At 35.4% G+C, this 18290-nt stretch overlaps 1 protein-coding gene across 1 annotated transcript; it reads right to left on the bottom strand.

The window, feature by feature from the left end:
- Positions 1-4487: 4487 nt before the first annotated feature.
- On the bottom strand, positions 4488-6895 carry LOC106763615 (lysM domain-containing GPI-anchored protein 1). The gene is made up of 5 exons (XM_014647783.2): positions 6021-6895; positions 5537-5654; positions 5236-5397; positions 5100-5131; positions 4488-4886 (listed from the first exon to the last, which is right to left on the bottom strand). The coding sequence occupies exons 1-5, from the start codon at positions 6688-6690 to the stop codon at positions 4567-4569; spliced, it is 1302 nt and encodes a 433-aa protein (XP_014503269.1). The 5' UTR covers positions 6691-6895; the 3' UTR covers positions 4488-4566.
- Positions 6896-18290: the final 11395 nt, after the last annotated feature.

Raw genomic sequence — 18290 nt, 5'->3', positions numbered from 1 at the left:
CCAAACCACCACNCTCAAATCATCACATTAAGTTTCCAAACTCGTTTATGCAAAATTCACATTCCAAACCACCACTTTTGGTGTTAAATAGCAACTCATACACTGAAATTTTGATGTGGAAGCTTATAGCCTCTGCTGGCAGTTTTTACATGTCAAATTTGGTAAAACAAAGTTGCTCAAATCATCACATTAAGTGTCCAAACTCGTTTTTGCAAAATTCACATTCCAAACCACCAAAATTTTCAACACTTTTTCTGATAAGTTGCAGAATTTTGTGACTTTGTGCTTGTTGTGTTTATTGCATCACATTACATCTTAAGTTGGTAGTAAAAGTTTGGTTTAGTTGATTAGAAACAAGTGCACAAATCAAATTTAACCAAAACACTCTGCATTGTAAAAAGCAACTGAACCAGTGCCAATTTTACACATTCTGATGCAGACTTCTCAGCCTTTCTCTTAGGCATTTTGTCAAACACTTTTGCCTACTTTAAAATTGGTTTCGAATTGGCAAAAGCTGCAACTTATACTTGTTTCCACTGTAGATTCTTTCTTAAGATCTTTTCAGTGCCATCTTTCTTTGGAAACCTTTTAATTGATTGATTTCTTTGGTTCAAAATCTGCACACAAACTGTTTGACAAAAGGAGCAAGCTGCTAATATGATCAATATATAACACAAATGCACATAACACAACCATCAGGCCATAATTTAACTAAACTTGCACATTTTATTCAATTTCAAACTTCAAAGTACATCCACAACACAACATTACCTATCTAATTACAATTTATCTTCAACACAAACAGAATACAAAGCATAGCTGTTAATGCCCATGACAATACAAAAAACACCAACATCATTTTGAAATTTTTTCTCTCTTGCTCTAATTTCTTCTTCAACTTCTCCTTCTTCTTCCTTAGCTCCAACACAACGTTTTCAATACACACTTCAACCTCTTCACTCTTCCTTTGTACGCTTCTTTGAATTTCAATATCTCCTTCATCAACCCATTCAAAGAAGTTACAACTTGAATTACTCTGCAAAAATAAAATTACAAATCACGAATACAATCTTCAACACAATAAATAAAGCATTTATTCTCACTTACTGCCCAATTTCTACATCTATAAAATAATCTCCCTTTGTTCTTCAATGTAGTTGCCTTCAACAACAACAATCTTTCCCCACAACCACAGTTTTTTGAAGCTAAGTGAGAGGATCCACATGTTTGGGACATTCCAGAACCTATGCTCCTTGGTGTACAACCTCCTTTATCACCTTTCATTTCCCTTCAAAAGTGATTAAGAAAGAAACTCAAGTTCGAAAACAAAACCCTTCAACAAAAACCTATATCCCCAAATCCATCAATCTATTCACACGAAAACAAAGAAAAAAATGAACTTACATGCCCAACTACACCAATGCCCGAGAAGGTGATATCCAAGCTTCAACCTTCTTTTCACCTCGTCTTTGCTCAAACCCTTCAGACAACACTTTGCAATGAACCTAATAAAGCACACTTTACGAATTTTGGATTAACTTTGCATTTAAAATGTAAGAACACGTGTCAAGAGATACAAAGCACAACAGTTAATACACGTGGACAGAGACGTTAGACACATCAGCAGATTTTTAACTCCGTTAGTTTTGGAGGACTAAAACCAAAGTTTCAAAAAGATTGAGGACTAAATCGTACCATATTTTGAAAGAGGGACGAAACCCAAAAACGGCCAATAGTTGGGGGACGAAAAACATATTTAACCCTTGTTTAATTAATTACAAATGAAAAGAATAAGTAAAAATAAGTGAAAATAATTGTAATTATTTTACCCGTAATATTAATTACAAATAAAAAACATTTTCTAACATGTGAAAATAAAATAATAAATGAAAAAATTAAATAGTAAAGATTAAATTGAAAAATATAAAAATTTTAAGTAATTAATAAAAAAAAACAGAAAATTAATTGAAAATATCAAAATTTGTGACAGACTTGAATAAGCCCATTAAAGATAATAAACAAAATTATTATTAACAAAGAAAAATATCTTACTTTTTAATCATTTCTACATTTTTTTTTATCGAAATCAAATAATTTTAATTTTCATTTTCAATTTTTAACTTTCCTAGTTTCTCATTTTTCATCTCATCATCGAAGCAAAATATTAATATTAATGTTAGACACCATTTTCCTTATCAACATCTCCTTTTAAGTTGTAATCACTAGTGTAAAAACGCTGTTTAACGTCAGTTATTTTGGGTTTTTAACGTTTACTAAACAACCGACGTCATTTCCGGTGACATCAATGGGACATTGGACATGAATATAACCAACGTCTATAATGACGTCAGTTTGAGCAATAACCAACGTCGAAGAGGCACTAAAGACTTCGAAAATGGCACTGACTGACGTCTAAAAGGTACTATAGACATCGGTGTATACATTAACCGACGTCTAATACAGTGATTGTGTTTTAGTGCAGTTTTGTTCCCGTCTTTGGATAGCCTAGTAGCACAATCTCCTTTTGCTAGTTTCCCCCAAAAAAAAGCTTGCGTCTTTTGAATTTCTTATGGCATTTCAACCCAAAACCGAACCTGGGTTATTGCTTAGTTCCATTTTCATCCGCAAGAGGGAAAAATCACGGTGAAACGATAACTAGGCAACGACCCAGGGTCGTTTTTGGGTTGAAATGACCAAAAGAAATTCACAAGACGTTGCTTTTTCTGGGAGGCAGCTAGCAAATGGAGAATGTGTTACTACGTTACCCCAAGAAAGGAACAAAACTGCACTAAAACACAACACAAAGAAAACAAATTTTAATTAGTTGAACCAGAAGATAATCGATGAAAGACTAAACTAAACAAAGTTTAAACGGTAAGCATAAAAAAAAACCACACACCTGGGATGCAATGTCGCAAGAGAGAAAAAGGAGAGGAGGAAGACGATAAAGATATCAAAAACAACAATGGAATGCCGCAAGAGAGAAAAAGAAGAGGTGCCGCAAGCGAGAAAAAGAAGAGGTGCCGCAAGATAAAAAGGAGAAGAGGAAGACGATATCACAAACTGAATTACGCGAAGAGTTTGCGGTTTATTTAAAATGAAATTGGACGTCGGTTGCTCCAAAAACCGACGTCTATAGTCACATAGACGTCGATTATCCCACTAATATGACGTCCAAGTTAACATTTAAACTGACTTTTTGAATACCCATTAGACGTCGGCTTAGAGGGGAGCCGACGTCTAGGAAGCTGAACGAAGTGACGTTTGATTTCCTGTCGGGGATGTTCACGACAGTTGTGATGGGGCGTCGACGTCTATAGTAACGTAGACGTCGGTGCCCATCTAGCCGACGTCTAAGGCCCTTGAGTTTGGTGAACATAATTAATTACAGGCACATAAACGTCGCTTCCCCTCAGCACCGACGTCTAAATTGAAGAATTTTTTGTCTTCCCGCCTTCCAGACAGGCCTTAGACGTCGCCTTTTGACTATGTGACGTCTAAGCGCCTTGGAATTAGGTGAAGAGCATTAATTGCAGCCTAGTAGACGTCGACCCCCGTTAACACTAATGTCACTGAACTGTCTTCTCACCTACCTCAGGCCATTAGACGTTGGTTTGTGGCAGTGGGGACGTCTACATTATCATAGACGTTGCCTTACCTCAAAACCGACGTCTAGTTTATCAAGCTATTTACGATAATGCCACCATCCACTCATATACGTCGGGTTACCCGCAAACCGACGTCTTTTAGATGACGTTAAACAACGTTTTTGTACTAGTGATAGAATAATGAATTTTGTGACAGTTCTTTGAACTTTATGATAATTGAGTATGTTTTTTACTTGTTTCTTAATGAACAAATTTAACATTATATTATGTTTCTTTAGTTACATTGAAATGTTACAAAATATTTATATTAATAACAATTTCTAATGTTACTTTAATAAAAAGAAATTTACTAAATTTTTTAGTAACAGTTTAAAAATGTTCCTTTATTAAGAAACTGTTACTAAAGATTTGTAATAACTTTTTTTTTTAAAAAAAATAGATTACATTTTTATGAAATAAATATTACGAATAACATTTTTCTAAATATTTCATTAATACGTAAAAATGTCATTAAAAAATCTTTATGATTTTAACAATAGAAACAACTTTGTGAGTACTCCAAAGGTGTCATGGTGCTGGATCTATGAATAAAATAATTTATTATTTTATAATTAATACCTGCATACATAATACCCTCATTTACCATTTTAAATAAAAAATTACTATTTTAAAAAAAAGAAGTTAGTTTTAATATTTTAAAAATAAAATTTACTGTATGTACATATTTAAATTAGAATTTGTATACAGAACAATTTCTATTTATTATTTTGTCATGCACAAAAAGGAGTATTACATAAAACATCAAATAACCATCTAGTTCACATAAAGTGGCTGAAAATAGAAAATAGGTAAAACAGAGTAACTAAAACAGCAAATTACACTAAAACAGAGTAACTAAAACAGAGCATCTGTGATAAAGCCATGGGACAGAACAGAACGCACCAGAAAACTAAGAAGATTACAAAGCCACAGGGATCATCAACGTTATAAGCAACAACATAAATGATGGCGTCAATATGGGAATAGCACTCACCAAAGAGGACGCAGCAGAAGCAATCCTACCAACAGGGCCACTTCCAGGAGAGAATACTGGAAATGATCTGGTTGCGGGCATGACTGAAGATTTGGGTGCTGTTAGACCTGTTCCTTCTGATGGCGATGATGGTGATTGTGACAGTAATGGTGGCTGTGATGGTGACAGAGATGGAGGAAATGCAACAACTGATTCCCTTGTAAGAGATGAAGGTGGCGCTCTAAGTGGAGGGAATCGTTGGTGGTCTGCATAATTTCAAATATATTTAGAAGGAATGTCAGAAGTTACGACTTCAGTATCAGCTCAGTAAATTTTTTCAGGATGGGGACAAAGGAATAGAAACTATGATCGACCAAAACAATGTTTATTGTCATGAATTACAACAACTAGAAAAAGAATATGGAATTTTACAATGAATTTGTAGTTCAATTATACAAAAGTTGTGGCTAAAGTCTAACCTGGACAATGAGGCTGAAGAGATGAGGCCATCCTGCAAGGAGGCAAGAAAAAGATTGAATAAGCTTAAGATTAGCAAGCAGAATGTATGGTAGAAATGTCCAATCACATAATCAAAAGCATAGAGGATAAACATACATTGTTAATATGCTGCCATTGACAAAACCATCATAATTGCACGATGTCACATTACAACCTGAGCTCATCTTTTGCACGGTAACATTCCCAAGTGTAAGATTGCTTCTTTTGCATTGCATGCTGGAGCAAGAGACGGCTAGAGAAGAGGGAATACAGTATAAACTGCAGGTAGAGTCACAAACCCCGATGAACTACAGTTTAGTAATAGATCATTCTCTAAGCAAGAGAAATCTACGTGTCCTTCAAAAATAGGAGAAGGAATGTATTGCAACAGGAAAAGAAAAAGTAACTTAGTCAGTACTCTAAATTCTGTGGTCCACAGCTACACTGCACACAGTGACTAGCTGTAATGGTGTAGCTTCCATTAGGAACAAGCAAGCCAAAATCAGTGGCATATTTTGGAAATTTTGATGCACAAGCTGTAACAATAACAAGATAACAACTAGTGATTGATTATGCAACACATACAATATAAGCACAAGCAAAATACTTTAGTGAAGAAATCTCAGACATTGCCCCAAAAAATCGTCACCACCACTTTAAAAGCTTGGCAGTCACAATATAATCACAAACCTAAACCTGAACAGGAATCTTCTGAACGGGCATATAAGGTATAATACTCTCAAATTAGTGAAGAAATAATCCAGATAAAAGGCTTTGTAATTATGCATGAAAACATAAACGACGAAAAAGAACTAGAACAAAGAAAAACATTTTCATAAATATCGTCACTTGTCCTACAAAATGAAATTGTTTTCTTTAAGCAGAAAGACAGTAAGAGTTACCAGGAATTGGAACAACAAGAATATCTCCATCAGAGATAGCTGCACTCCCCATGTCATTGACATTCATCAAATCAGTAAGTGTGGTGAAATACCTAGCTGCAATGGCAGCCAAAGTATCCATTGGCTTTACCACATAGGAGAGGTAAATTGAAGGCAAAGAATTATCACTGCCATTGAAGCATGTGCATGGAAGTGGCACCACAAGGTTGTGACCCACATCTAGCATCGAAGGGTCAGCTATGGAATTAGCCTCCCTAAGCTGATCAGGAGACACCAGACCTCCATAAACTGAATCTGCAATGGAAGAGAGAGTATCAGAAGGACGAGTCCTGTAATGGGCGGACACTGATTTTCTAATCCCATCAGCACAGGAACATGTGATAGGGACCTTAAGGAAGAGTTTGCAAGGGAGAATATGATGCTCTACATCAGAGAAGGATATGTTAAAGGCATTGGCAGTGAGAAGAGAAATAGGGTCTATTTGGAAGAGAGAAGCAACCTCAGAGACCTTGAGCTCAGTGTAAAGGGTGTAGCCAAGAAGAGCATTACAGGAGTTACTATCAGAGCATGGCTCAATGGTGGATTTGCAACTCACAGGAGCTGCATTGAGTAGAAAGTACAAGAGAAACATGAGGAAAGTACAATGCAAAATGGGGTGTTGATTTGGCATGTTGTTGCAATGTCTTTCACTATTCCACACCACACAAGTCCTTGTGTGTGAAGAATTGAAAATAATGGTTTATGAGAAAAGTGGTAGGTGGAGTGTGGAATGTTCTTTGGTGAAACCAAAGGAAAAATGAAGATGTTTTCTGGCTGAGTAATGAAGTTTGCTTTGGTTCTAAAAAAAAGGAATTGGTTTAGCCAACATGATACAGTGTGATGATCCTGATCAAACAATGTTTTCAGAAAGAAGATGATGCAATAGAGTGTTGAAAGATAGAGAAGATGAGTTGTTGAAGGAAAAGGGAAAGGTGGGGTTGGAGTTTTCAGAGTAAGATCATCTATAGCTTCCAAACTTCCAATCCAACTATCTGTCTCCTTGGACTGTTTTATGTCATTGTCTACATTTCTTCATACTTTAATTATGCTGAAAATAAAAATAACATTTCTCTAGTTATTTGTAGTTTATTGTATAGTATCTTGTCATAAAACTAACTAAATTTCATAAGCTTTTTCTTCGAATTGATGCTCAAATGAATTATTATTTTTTATATAGGTATCTAATATGTCATTGATTCTATTTTAGTTGAGTTGAAACACAAATATGATATCGAGTGTTGGGTAATTTACATGTAGATTTAATTCTTCTATTAAACGTACTTAGACTACAAAATGATAAGTTAAGTGATCGAAACAATCATTTAAAAATTAGTAAAGGTCATCACAATAATAAGAATAAAATGTTAATAAATATTTGTTATATATACATATACTTATCTTAAAATTTTATAATTTCTTATCTAATAAATTTTTAAACAAATATTTAGTAAATTAAAAACCTTGTCAAATACAATAAAATCATTAAATAACAATCAATTTTAAAGGCCAAAATAATTAGTCACTATGTTGATTAAGTTAAATATTATTTTATAAGGAAAAAAGTATTGATATCTAAAATAATTTTTACTATAAATAAAAAATTATAATTAATTATAAATAAGTTCTTAATTATGTTTTTTGACAATCTTTGTTTAATATATGTTTATATGATTATGATTATCAATTGCTATTGTTGGGAAAATGTTTGTGTGTGCATGGGAATAGATTGTTGGGTAAGGGTTTAATGCATGTTTTGTTGGGTTATCCCAAAGGGTTTGATGCTAAAGGAGAACAAAATTATGATACTTAGGGTTTCCATGCAAAAATATTGTAAGGGTGTGATAATAATCACATGTAGTATAATTGATTTTATTGGAAGTATAACATGTCAATGATTGAATTTGGATGATCCAAGTGATGTATTATATATGTTTTAGTATGTTTACATGGGTAGGTTTCCACATGATCTAGGATTGATGTATGTATGTTTGAATGCTTGAATCATTTTCAGGATGTGTTTCGATTTAGTAATAATCGATTATCATTAGTTATAATTGATTATCTATGTGTTGATGTTGATTACGGTTGCGAGAATAATCAATTATCTAGGATGACACTAATGCAAAAACAACATATAATGTCACGCGTTCAACGTTAAACCACTGAATTGCCAACGTTAAAAATGACCGGTGGCATTTTTGTAAATAAATACAATTATTAAACGTCATTTATAATTATAATTCGATGTAAAAGGATATAAAACGTCGAATGCCCCAGCATTAGACATTAAAAGGTTAGTGAATTCAATAAAAATTTGAGCGGGAGATTGAAAATTCATTCACTTTATCTTAGCGCGCGAGACCCTCTTCTCTTCTCAAACTTTTCTCAAATGAAATTTGACGATCATCACAGGTAACATTTCTTTCATTTGATACAGATGCATGTTAATTAACTACTTTATGTATGATATTTGTTTGTTTTGATCGATTATTTTCGTGCTCTTGTCCTTCATAGGCGCATTCTACTTTTTCTCTTACGGGTGACGACACTTTATTCCGATGAACCCACCTTTTGAAGGTTAGTTTTCGTTTTGAAGAACTTATTTGTTGAACTTGTTTGTTGTTTTTTTTAACTTGTTTGTTTTTTATTTTCGTGCTCTTGTCCTTCATAGGCGCATTCTACTTTCTCTCTCACGGGTGACGACACTTTATTCCGATGAATCCATCTTTTGAAGGTTAGTTTTCGTTTTGAAGAACTTATTTGTTGAACTTGTTTGTTGTTTTTTTTAACTTGTTTATGGTTGTTGTTTGGTTGAACCTGTTTTGTTGAACTTGTTTGTTGTTGTCTGATTGAAATTGTTTGTTGTTGGTTATTGTTGTTTGTTGTTGATCATAGTTCATGCTTTATAAAATACCAAAAAATGAAATTTGTTGCTTTTCTGCTTTTCAGATTTCGTAGAGTTGTAAAAAAGGATCACAATTAATTAAAAAAATAAAAAAAAATGATTAACGTCCTATATTGATTAAATTCGACATTAATTAGTTAACGTCGTATATTGAAAAAAATCGACGTTAATTTAACGTCGATTTTTTAAAATGCGACGTCAATTTAACGTTTCCTAATATGACATCGTTTGCGAATTCGTCGTTAAAAGCCCAAAATATTCGACGTTGTACGCGATTTTTGTACTAGTGTGATGATCGATTATCCCTTTCTGCATGATATTTCTAGGTAAATTTCATTGAGATAATCAATCATCTTTAGTGATAATCGATTATCATAGTGCACTTTTGTGAAAAATGGCGAATTTGATGAAGAATGGACGTGAACCAAGCCTGAGGAGCTGTGGAATGTGAGGATAATCAGAAATTGAGGTTAGTGGTTATGTTTAGGGTCAAGTTTGACTTATGGTTGAGAATGGAGCATGAGTGAGTGTTGGGATGTACCTGAGTATGTGATTGATGAGTATGAGAGTGAAGGATAAGTCTACTTGTTGTACCTCGTAAGTCCTGGTGCTATTTGCAGATAGTTGCTTCCTTTTGCTTTGTGTGCATTGTAAGGGTTGTTTAGGTGTTGAGCCTTTCTTGTGTAGGGGTGAAGGTGTCTTCCTTGTCCTTATGTGGCAGGATTACATGTTCCTTAGTTGAATTACGGGACTACTCGAACGTATTTGTATGGGAAATCTACAGATGAGATTGTAGGAGCGGCTACAATCGGTGAGGTAAGGTACATGAGTGTGATTGATTTCCACTATGAAATTTTGGTACAGTGATACTCATAGTGTTGTTCATGACTGGGATAATCATGATGGTGGTGTATCTATGATGATGATCACGATACTCAAGATGCTCTAAGTGTTGTTATGTTGATAGCGGTGTTACTATAATAGTTATAGTAGGTAGTTAGCATATGTGCTAATAATGGGTAGATAGACCAAGGGTCTAAGTGTGAGATGTTGGAGATGACATCAATGGTTAAAGATCAAGGATCTAGTAATTCATTGTGTTTGAATTGTTTTTATTAGAAGATTAGGAATCCTGTTGTTATTACTACTATGTATGGGGTGGTTGTTTATGGGTGATATAATCAATATGTTTATATTTTGTTGTTATGATTGCTTTATCGGTAGCTTACCCTGTAAGTGTTTATGTTTGTGTGTTTGTTAATGATATTATCGACGATGATCGTATAATGTGTTATACGTGAACAGATGATATTACAGATGTTCCAAAGGCATACTAGATTCGTGAGATGACCGAGAAAAGATTTGAGTTTCGTTAAAAAGTTCTTTTGGTATAGACTTTTGAAACAATGTAATTGTAGTTAACTCATTTCCTTAGTCATTTTAATTACCTTTAGAATAATGTAATTGGACAAGACTTTTGGAACTATCATGTTTTGAATAAGTTATACATATTTAAAGGATAAGGTTTTTGAAAAATACATTTTCGCGCTATAAGAAAGTTTTAAATTTACTGGTTTTTGTAAATCTGTGGCATCCCATAATTTGGGACGTTACAAGTTGGACTTGTGTTAGCCCACCTTTCTTTGTTTGTTTGTGTTGTGCGATGATCGTATAACTTGTGTCATTATATGGGAGCAATTGATATTACAGATGTTGTTAGTGCTAATTAGAACGAGGAGAAGTGTGAGTGTCCTCTACGAAATTTTCAAATTTTGGTTTATGACAATATTTATTTTAATGTAATTAGAATATTATTTTATTGTTTTAAACTTGAATTGATATGATTTCACGCTCGGGTTTGTTTAAGCTCGTATTAAATAATTAAAGTTTTTATTAATTCACTTTTTTATCGTGGTATTAGACTTTAAGTTTTCGTTAAACATTAATATCTTATAAATCACATATGGCATCTTAAAAGGGGTGTTACACTCCCTACCAAAGATTAAGCACAACTTGATGATGAATGTTTGCCTTTTGTCGAGAGCTATGTGCTATCTCTAGAACCTATAGTCGTCTAGTGGTACCTAACTGCTATTTGTTGGGGGATAATGATATTTTGACATCCAAATTTGACAAATTTTCGACTCCATCAATGTGTCACGTTTTAATTGGTCTAATTGGAATAGATTTGAAAAAAATAAAAAAATGACGTGGAAATGGAGATTCAGGGTTTCATTCATGCGACTTTATTTTTGGTTTCAAAAATTTAAAATCTCACATAGAGAGCTCACGAGAACGAGAGAGGGTCCTCCCACCCAAAAACCTCCGTTGACCACAACCAACATTCACCGATAAATGAGCATTCATCGAACCGTCGCGGCTCACTGGAGTTGTGTCTGACATTGTTGGAGTCGAACGTTCCGGCGTTTCGAAGCACCGTTGAACGTGAAAACCACCATCTACGCGCTCCGCAGTTTCAATACTCACCCTCACAGTCACATATGTCCAAACCTTCTCACTGTTATTCCATGGTCGAGGAATTGTGTTGAAGAAGCCACCATCGTCAAACCCTTGTGTCGGTAGTGTTGAGATTGTTGACAACACAAACTCTATATCAAACTGGTTTTTGATGATGACAACACATTGCTTAATAACAGTACATATGTTCCAGTACTACATGTTCAGTTGATATGCTATACTGTTTTGAACATTGTCTCTATTGAACATGTTTTGTTATTTTACATGCATGTTCCTATGATTGACTATGTGTTATATATTTGGAACATGCCTGTGTTTAAATGTGTGTTAAAATGATTTTTGATTACTGTTACACATTTCCAAAGAAAAGCTCACAAGTACTTTTATGAACTTATATTTGTTGTAACAAAGGTTCAATTCAGTTGACTACACTGGTAATGGAGTCAATTAAGCTAAAATCTTTGTACAGAGTTTGTACACGTGTACTTGACGAGATTTTGAGATGAAAAGAATTTCAAAGTGTTTTTTCATGAGTCAGTCGACAGTGTGGATCACTCATTCGATTGTATTTCTATTGTATTTGGAATTCTGTTTTGCCTACTTGCTCCAACGACTATATTTTAAAAAGCTAGTTAAGTTTAACTAACTGGGTCAACTGTCATAAATGTGTGTTAATTCTGTTGACTGAGGAGCCTGTGTGTTGACTGTTTGTTATAACTGATTTAATACAGTCAACTCTATTAGTAGGTCATTCAATTAAGGCTGATAGGAAAACTATAAATAGAAACAGAACACGATTTGTTCTAAGACTTTTGTGATCTAACATTTTCATTGTCCTGTTTCAGAGAAAGCTCTCAGTTACGCTCCAAGAATTCTCAAAGAAGACGGTAATGATCTTTCTTGAGAGAGATTCATATTGAGGAGTCAATTGCTCTTACTGTTTGATCAACATCTGCACAAAGAAGGTGCTTCTGGTTTGATCTTGAAGGCTTGGCATCCTGTGAAGACTGCTGCATTTGACTGAAGGCTTGGCAACCTGTGAAGTGTGCTGTGATAGGCTTGGCAACCTGTGAAACATGCTGTCATAGGCTTGGCATCCTGTGAAGAGTGCTGGTGACACGTTGAGGATTGTTCAACGTGGGTGCAGATTGCAGGAGAGGGAATTTTTGCTGTAATTCTGGTTTTTGTGTGCAGCTATATTTGGTTTTGGGTTAGAGAGGAGATTTATATTTTTGCGTGGTGCTTCTATAAATTCTTTTTTGTAAAAACCGCAACCATTATAGTGCATTTGCTTCCAAGGTTGCAAGGACACTAGATGTAGGCATTGTTGGCCGAACCAGTATAAAAATCAGTGTTTGATTTTTATATCCTTGCACTCTTTTAATTCAGTCAACTATATCTGTCTAGCAGTCAACTACGTTTTTCCTCTGCATTACATTTTTCAATAACTTGCATTTCTAGGAAAGATCAAAAGCTTTGAACTTTCATACCAAGATTGCGAAAAGATTTTAAATTTGAACTAACACCAATTCACCCCCCCCTCTTGGTGTAAAACGAAGCCAACCTGTTTCCTAACAATTGGTATCAGAGCTGGTTTTCATAAGATATTTGAAAATTCAGTCGACTCTGTTTTTATTTTATTCGACTGTAAAACCTGGGGATGGCTTCTTTTTTGCATTCAAGAAAAACTTATGATTTTGAAATTGATTTTGCATCTGCTCCCTATAATTTGAGGTTAAAATCTGTAACTAATGGTTTTTTTGAAAACTTCAAAATACGTAGCTTGGAATGCAAGGCAACCCGTGAGGGAAAAGGTTTCACACAGACGCATAATTCGATCTTGCTGAATAGTAAGTTTACAAAATTTCTGAAGAAGACGAATTGTCAAGATCATTCTACGGATGCCAAGAAAGACAAGAATAAAGGAGAGCTGATCATGATGGCAAAATCCAGAATACTCAAGCCTGATCTGGAACAACAGTCTAAAAGTCCAACCTGGTATCTTGATAGCGGCTGCTCTAGGCACATGACTGGAGATCCTACAAAATTCACTAATATATCATACAAGACTGCTGGTCATGTCACATATGGCGACAACAACAAGGGAAGGATAATTGGCATAGGTAAAATAAAAATTCCTTCTTCTTATGAGATTAAAGATGTTCTACTTGTTGAAGGGTTGAAGCACAATTTGCTTAGCATCAGCCAACTGTGTGATAAAGGTATGAAGATAACTTTTGAACCTAAATACTGTCTAATCATCAATGGGGCGACATACGAGCTACTTCTGGTAGGAAAAAGGGTAAACAACATTTACTTAATCGATTTCTCAGATAATACATTCGAATCTGTTGTTTGCTTGATGACTAAGGAAGAAGATGTGTGGCTATGGCACAAAAGACTAGCTCACATTAGCATGAGTCAACTGAACAAGCTTGTCTCCAAGAATCTAGTGAATGGTCTGTCCAAGATTCGATTCAAGACTGATAGGTTATGTGACGCATGCCAAAGAGGAAAGCAAACCAAACAGTCATTCAAAAGTAAGAGTGAAATGTCAACCAAGAAGCCTCTGCAACTACTCCACATGGATTTATTTGGACCATCCAGAACCAAGAGTCTTGGAGGTAATTCTTATGGACTAGTTATTGTAGACGATTATTCAAGATATACTTGGACTTATTTCATTGCAGCTAAAAGTGATGCACTCAAGGTCTTCAAAAGATTTGCCACTGCTGTGCAAAATGAAATGGATCTGAAAATCAAGGCTATCCGAAGTTCAAAAACTTGTTGGCTGCAAAACCAACAGCAAGTGCACCGGTCGTAGCGTAGCAAGTGATAAATATTTTTCTCTCCCATGGGACTTATGCAACACATGAAAGTTCTTCCTTTTATAACTCAATTAGACATCAAAGTGCACAAAAACAACACAAGAAACTCTTTTTGGTATTTTATCAAACATTTGGTGTGCAAGGAATTTAACATAGTGTATTTATAATTTGTCAAGACTAGAATTCATCCATTTTATTCTCATGCATTCATAAACTTCTCAATTCCATTCAATAAGTATTCAATTTCAATTCTAGGTTCAATCATATTTCTCAATACATCAAGAACCAAAATTCATGCCATGGGTGATCAAGCCAAACCAAGCATTAAACATAGAAATCAAATACTAACATGAATTGGAAAAACATATATCATTAACATCACAAAATACATAAGAATTCCATGTTTTACAACTAATCTCAACAAATAGGAAAAGCCCTCCATGGTGGAGAACTTAGGGTTCTACAAAATTGAAGAGATAGGGAAGAAATTGGAACCAAAGAGAAGATGCAAAGTCTTTCCCAAGGTTTTTGGCAACTGCTCCATGCTCCATTTACGCCTCCCCTTCGCATCTCCATCTCCAATTTGTGACCCATCTTCTTCCTCAATCCAAAAGGGGCAAAATCACCATTGATGAAGCTTGAAGACCCAAGGAGGAGTGGGAGAGCTTCCCAACACCCCAAATAGCCTCCAAGGGCCTCTCCCAATCTCTCTAGGTGAAGAATGAAGTGTAAGAGGAGAAGAATGCCCCAAAAAATCGTGAGACCCATGTTTAAATAACCCATTTTGGCACATCAGCATCGTCACCGCTCAGCTGCACCCCAGCTGCAGCATTCCAGAGAGCAGGGCGCTCAGCTGCACCCCAGTTGCACCCCAGCGCCAACATTCTAGAGAGCAGGGCGCTCAGCTGCACCTCAACTGCTGCAGCATTCCAGAGACATATAGCTCAGCTGCCACTCAGCTACAAATCAGCTATAGGCTGTTTTGACAGCATTCTAAAATTCAAGTTCTTGTGCAATTCCAAAGGTGTCCAACATGGTTGTTTACTTCAAATTAATCTTTTATTTTCCCAAAACATGTTCCCTTGAGTTCTTGCTTGTTTTCCTCCACTAGAATTGCTTCCTATTCATTTATTTCACACACTCAAACAAAGATATTAGAGGTAAAAACAAGTATATACTAAATAAAGCACAAGAAAACTAGAAAACACACTAAATGTGAGGATAAAACAAGGTAAAAACTACGATGGAGTTGATTTGTTCACAAAATATACACACACAAACATGTTAAATCAACCTTTATCAGTGACAATGGAGGAGAATTTCAAAATAAGGATTTTGATGAATACTTAGCTGAGATGGGAATCACTCACAACTTCTCTGCACCCATAACACCACAACAAAATGGAGTTGTGGAAAGAAAGAATAGAGCACTTGAAGAGTTGGCAAGGTCAATGCTGAATGATAGAGACATGCCGAAATACTTCTGGGCAGATGCAGTGAGCACAGCGTGTTGTGTACTGAATAGGAAAATTATTAGATCTATACTGAAACTTACACCGTATGAATTGCTCAAAGGAAGGAAGCCAAACATCTCACATATGAGAATCTTTGGAAGCAAGTGTTTTATATTGAATAATGGCAAAGAGAATCTTGGTAAGTTTGATTCAAAAGCTGATGAAGCAGTTTTCATAGGATATTCTTTAAACAACAAGGCGTACCGGGTATATAACAAGAGAACTATGAACGTGGAGGAATCTATTCATGTTGCATTTGATGATTTTATCATGGATTCAAGCCATTCGAAACAATTCAGGAACATTGTTGAAGAAGACGAGAACTCAAGTAATGAAGAAGATGCTCAAGAAATTACTGAAAAAGAAGTTGAAACAGAGCAAGTCGAATCTCCTAAGGTTGAGTCAATTAAGACTTGGAAGGTACCAAAGAATGTATCAACAGAAAACGTTATTGGTGAAATGTCAAGAGGTGTATCGACAAGGAGACAACTGAACCAGTACTGCATGAACGTTGCTTTCGTATCCAAAATTGAGACAAAAAAGGTTGAAGAAGCATTAAGTGACGAAAATTGTATAGTTTCCATGCAAGAGGAACTTAATCAGTTCAAAAGGAATATGTGTGGGAATTAGTGCCTAGAAAACCTGAGTTATAAGTTATAGGTACAAAATGGGTCTTCCGAAATAAGATGGATGATTCTGGTGAAATCATAAAGAACAAGGCAAGGCTTGTAGCAAAAGGCTACTATCAGGAAGAAGGAATCAACTATGATGAAACATATGCGCCTGTAGCCAGACTAGAAGCTATTAGAATACTTTTAGCTATTGCATCTACAATGAAATTTAAGCTGTATCAAATGGATGTTAAGGGCGCCTTTCTGAATGGTTATATCAAGGAAGAGGTATATGTTGAGCAGCCACCTGGATTTGAAGATTTTGAATATCCTGATCATGTTTACAAGCTCAAAAAGGCCTTATATGGATTAAAGCAAGCTCTAAGATCATGGTATGAAAGGTTAAGTGAATTCCTTATGAAGAAAGGATACTCAAGGGGAAAGGTTGATTCTACTCTTTTCATAAAAACCTCAAATAATGATAAATTGTATGTACAAATTTATGTTGATGACATTATTTTTGGTTCAACTAATCCTATGTTGTGCAAAGAGTTTTCGAAAGTCATGCAGGAAGAGTTTGAAATGTCTATGATGGGAGAATTGACATATTTCCTAGGACTACAAGTGAAGCAAACCACAGATGGGATATTCATCCACCAATCTAAGTACTACAATGATCTTTTGAAAAGATTTAAGATGACAGAATGCAAAGATGCTGCTACACCATTGGCAACTAACTGTTACTTGGATCTAGATGAAGCTGGAAAAAGTGTAGATCAAAGAATTTTTTGAGGTATGATCGATTCACTACTTTATCTTACTGCTAGTAGGCCTGACATAATGCATAGTGTCTGTCTATGTGCTAGATTTCAATCTGCTCCTGAAGAATCACATCTTACTGCTGTTAAAAGAATTTTGAAATACCTTAAAGGTACAAAAAATCTTGGACTATGGTATCCAAATGGATCAAATCTTTTTCTTAACAGATATAGTGATTCTAACTTTGGGGGTTGTAGGTTAGATAGGAAAAGCACTAGTGGCACATGTCATTTGCTTGGTTCATCTCTGATTTCTTGGAATTCAAAGAAACAAGCTTGTGTGGCTTTATCTACCATAGAAGTTGAGTACATAGCTACTGGAAACTGCTGTGCACAATCTCTTTGGATAAAGAGTCAATTAGAGGACTATGACATTAAGATAGAAAGTATTCCTTTGAAATGTGACAGTCCTAGTGATGAAGGTTGAAAAACAGTTATTTTCATATGTCAATTTGGACCGAATTACGCCCTTTACTACTTGGAATGAGCCTAGAATCAAGCAAAACTCAATAAATGAGTCTGTAGAGAGTCAAAAGTTGTTTTCAGCGATATTATGCTTGTTTTGCATTGTTTTGTAGCTATTTTGAGAAAATGAAGAATGAAGTTGAAGATAAAGGTCGTAGACTCAAGAAAAGGAAAGAAAGGTTGAAGATCAAATGGTTGCAGTGCAGAAAAGTCAACCAGAATGCAGAAAAGTCAACTAGTCAACCAGAAAAAGTTGACCAAATCGCTGGGCGGTTGACCGTGGCGCCGGGCGGTTGATCGAAGCGTCGGGTGGCTATTTTTTGGCGCTGGGTGGTTCTATGGCTTTAGGCAAACCGCCGGGCGGTGGTCCGCTGCGCCTGGGCTTGAATTTTGTCACTTTTCTTGGTTATAAATACCCCTATTGCGAGTTCAGAGTCATTCTTTTGACAGGGGAGAACAACCAGACCTAATTTTGCTCTCTAGAGAGGATCTCTTGGATGCTTAGGCTCCNTTTCATCTTTTCTAGGGTTTGCTTTTCCATTCTTCTTCCATTTTTCATCTAGTTTCACCATGTCTATGGTGAACTAAACCCTATTGTTGTTGGGGGAAACA

The sequence above is a fragment of the Vigna radiata genome, chromosome 6 (assembly GCF_000741045.1).
Source record: "Vigna radiata var. radiata cultivar VC1973A chromosome 6, Vradiata_ver6, whole genome shotgun sequence".
NCBI classification, from domain to species: Eukaryota; Viridiplantae; Streptophyta; class Magnoliopsida; order Fabales; family Fabaceae; genus Vigna; species Vigna radiata.
This window is presented reverse-complemented; position numbering and strand designations above follow the sequence as displayed.